At 52.5% G+C, this 3,699-nt stretch overlaps 1 protein-coding gene across 1 annotated transcript; it reads right to left on the bottom strand.

The window, feature by feature from the left end:
* Positions 1 to 1,287: 1,287 nt before the first annotated feature.
* GUITHDRAFT_162378 (hypothetical protein) lies at positions 1,288 to 3,311 on the bottom strand (the record flags this gene model as incomplete). The annotated part of the gene is made up of 8 exons (XM_005835415.1): positions 3,229 to 3,311; positions 2,938 to 2,997; positions 2,702 to 2,768; positions 2,115 to 2,262; positions 1,926 to 1,991; positions 1,828 to 1,876; positions 1,601 to 1,641; positions 1,288 to 1,357 (listed from the first exon to the last, which is right to left on the bottom strand). The coding sequence occupies exons 1-8, from the start codon at positions 3,247 to 3,249 to the stop codon at positions 1,288 to 1,290; spliced, it is 522 nt and encodes a 173-aa protein (XP_005835472.1). The 5' UTR covers positions 3,250 to 3,311.
* Positions 3,312 to 3,699: the final 388 nt, after the last annotated feature.

Below are 3,699 nucleotides of genomic sequence, written 5' to 3'. Positions count from 1 at the left end.
TCTTTACGGGGTAAGAGAGGGGGAGGAGAGGAGAGGAGGAGAGAAGAGCGATGCAAGATGGCAGAGAGGAAAATATACGTGTGCAGGATGATATTTCACTGACAAGAAAGTGTAAGGAGTGATGGAATTGGTGCTTGATACAAAAAGATTGCAGTCATAACTTATTGGAAAGGCTAGCAGCGGGTTAGTGATGGTAGGAGGACACAATGTTTGTGACGAGAGATCAGAGATTTGCCAGATCAATAAGATACAAGAGGATGAATTCTCTTTTCTATTGTCGTATTGGAGACAGAGCAAGTATGCGTTTCAATTTGCTGCGTACGTAAGATCTGTCAGTCGCTGTATAATCACAGATATCGAGAGGTAGTGGGCTGATACAAGATACACTTTTGGATGCAGTATTCATGATCAATTCCTGAATGATCTCTGATTACCGAAGTTGGGACCGTTGCCTCGATGACTAGCAATGAGTTTTTTCTAGTTCTGGTTAGAACCTGTAGATTTCGCACGTTAGTTTTGGACGTTATGATTTTGATTTGGAGGGATTGATAAGCTTCGTCTCTTCTTGTGATTCCAACTTGATTGATTTTGACATCTTTTCTTCTTCTGCCTGTTGCTGTTGATGGAAATGACGACAACAGAAAAAGGTGACAAGTGATTGCTTTTGTTTGCACATGCTCAATTCTCTCTCTGCAGGCTGCCGCCCTTTACACTCAGGCTGGTGACTATCAGAAGACTGCTCGCTTCTACTACAAGAAGGCCGAGGATACCTACTACCAGGTATGACAGCAGAGACATGAAGTTCGTTGTTGCGTGGTCAGCATATCGAACCCGCTCCTCGTTCATGCTATGTCTGTTTGCTGCCTGTTGCTCCTCGTCCCTTCCTTGCTGCATTCTTGCTCGTCCATGCTCTCTAGTTTTCCTCACACATTTTCTCTCAGGCCAACAACTGGGCCTCGTACGACGACTGGCGCCGTGCAAGAGACCAGTGGGACTACTTCTACTCCCGTAAGCCTCCTCTGCTGCCACTGAGCAGGACGGATTTGACATGGATGCAGGCAACCGGTAAGCGGATTAACCATGAGCATGGCGTGTCCATCGTTAAGCAGAGAAGAATTAGTCGCTAAGAAATCTCAAGACAATGGAACTTCACTGGGTGGTGTGCTCGTTTCTCATTCCCCAGCCCTCTGTACACATACCTACATGATAGACCTTCACAACTCACGCATTACAGCCCTCCTCGTCAATTCTTTCCCTTCCTCTGTCGCACTTGTCCGCTTGCTGGGTTCACTTCTTCTTCTTCTTCCCCTTGCTCTTCGGGGTTGGCTTCGAGTTCGGACTGGGAGGCTTCTCGTTGCTGCACAACCCACGTGAAAAGGAATGCTTCACTTGTTCCTCCTCCCTTCCCGTGCTCTTCCTCCCCACTCCCTTCTCCCCCCCGTCTCCTCCCCCCGTACCACACCCTCTTTCCTATCCGTCTCTCTCATCGCCACGCTCTCATCCTCCCTCCCACCGACTCTCGCATGTAACTCCATCCTCCCTCGTCTCTGCTTCTTCCCCTGCTCGATCCTCTACGCTTCCTCAGCATGCTCGTTCGGACCTGTAGAGCTCCAGGAGTTGTACAACCTTCTCCCATTCGTTCTGCACGTGAAAATAAGAATCAAGTTTCATGAGCTCCTCCCCCTCCTCCACCCTCGTTATGCCCCCTCCTGCTTCTCTTTCTCTTGCCACCCTCCCCCCTTTCCTGCACTCCCTCCTCCTCCTCCTCCTCCTCCTCCTCCTCCTCCTGGATCCTCCTCCTCCTGGATCCTCCTCCTCTGCATTTACCTTCTTCCACATCTTTGCATGATATGCAGCATTCGCTCCGATCACAACTCTGAGCATCTTCAGCTTCAGCCCTCCCCTCCTCTCGCTCGCTTCCTCACCCGGACGCGCCGGTCGCGATGCTCTTGTCCTTGGCGTCAACAGGGGCACCAGCGTGAACCAAGATCCTGTAGAGACGAGGATGAGGATGAGGAGGAAGAGGAACCAAGAAGAGGAGGATCGAGGAAAAGGAGGTGGTGGAGGAAGTCGACTACGACAAGGAGCAAGAGCGAGGAGGATCAGGAGGATACATCACTGCGGTGTAGTTCCCCTCCATAGCAGCATAGTGCAAGGCGGTCCGCCCGTAGTCGTTGGTCTGGTTCACGTCTGCTCCTGCTCGCACGAGGGCGTCGATGATCTGATTGCAAGCGATGACATTCCTCCCCAGGTCTCCCGTGTCTGCTCCCTCCCACTCAGTGCCCTCCTCCTCCTCCTCCTCCTCCTCCTCCTCCTCCTCCTCCTCCTCCTCCTCCTCCTCCTCATCATCATCATCAGCATCATGATCCTGCTGCTCATCTCTGCTCATCCTCCTCCTGTTCTCTGCCACTTGCCCCTTCTGCTGCTGCTCCTTCGCCCTGCTCGTACTCTTTCCCTTTCCCTGCTCGTGCCTGTGCTTGTTCTCATGTTCCCCCGAATCTCCTGCAAGCTTTCCCCCTCTTCCTCCGCTATCCTCCTTCTACTCCTCCTGCCTCTTTCCTTTCCCAACTCTCTCCTTCTCCTCTTTCCTTCCGCTGCCCCATCATGCTCCTCCTCCTCCTCTCCCTTCACTCTATCTTCCTCGTCCTTCTGCTCGTCCCCTCGTTCTCCCCCTCCTCCTCCAACGAGGGATTCGTCTCACCAACGCGGACGCTGCAGGCTCGGATCAAGGGAGTCCAGCTCACAGTTTTGCCACTCGTCTCCGTTACCTAAGAAGAAGTAAATACGATGATGAACAGGATGATGAATAGGATGATGATGAGGATGAGGATGATGATGATGATGATGATGATGATGATGATGACGACGACGACGACGACGACGTCGACGATGATGATGGTGATGATGATGATGATGATGACGACGACGACGAGATACCTCCTCCTTAAAGTTTGCACTTGCCCCTCTCTGGAGTAGGTCAATGACCTTCTTAACATTCTGCGGGGTAACGAGCATAAATCAATTGAATGAACAAATGACATCATCGTGGAAAAACGTCAATCAGGGAAGGAAGAGAGGAGGAGAGGAGGAGGAGGAGGAGGAGGAGGAGGAGGAGGAGGACGAGGTGGAGGTGGTGGTGATGGTGGTGGTGGACAAGCAGGAGGAGAATGAGGAAGAGGAGGGAGTTGGGGGGTTGGTGGTGGTGGTGGTGGTGGTTGGAGAGTCCACCTGCTCTTTGATGCTCTGCATGAGCTCGTGATTCAACTCAATCTGATCGTCAGACTTCTTGATTCGATGGTCGAACAACTTGGAAAAAGTCTACAGAAGAGGTGAGGAGGTGAGGTGAGGTGAGGTCAGATGAGAGGAGAGGAGAGGAGAGGAGAGGAGAGGAGAGGAGAGGAGAGGAGAGGAGAGGAGAGGAGAGGAGAGGAGAGGAGAGGAGAGGAGAGGAGAGGAGAGGAGAGGAAGGGGAGAAATGGGGACAAGAGAGAAAGCAAGGAGGAGGAGGGGTGGGGCGGGGGTGAGGGGAAGGACTAGAGGAGGTTCAAGGTTTTCCTGCCGCCCTCACCTGTGCCAGACCAACTCCTCCGGCGCTGATCCCCTGCGAGGTCTGTGTGGCCCTCTAGAATCGACGGATCTCCTCCTTCCAGATCTCTGCCGGGCCATGAAAATCACCTTTTTCCTCCTGCTCCTCTCGCC

The sequence above is a fragment of the Guillardia theta genome, assembly GCF_000315625.1.
Source record: "Guillardia theta CCMP2712 unplaced genomic scaffold GUITHscaffold_21, whole genome shotgun sequence".
In the NCBI taxonomy this organism is placed as follows: domain Eukaryota; class Cryptophyceae; order Pyrenomonadales; family Geminigeraceae; genus Guillardia; species Guillardia theta.
The sequence above is the reverse complement of the archived record's forward strand: the minus strand, read 5'-3'. Positions and strand labels throughout refer to the sequence as shown.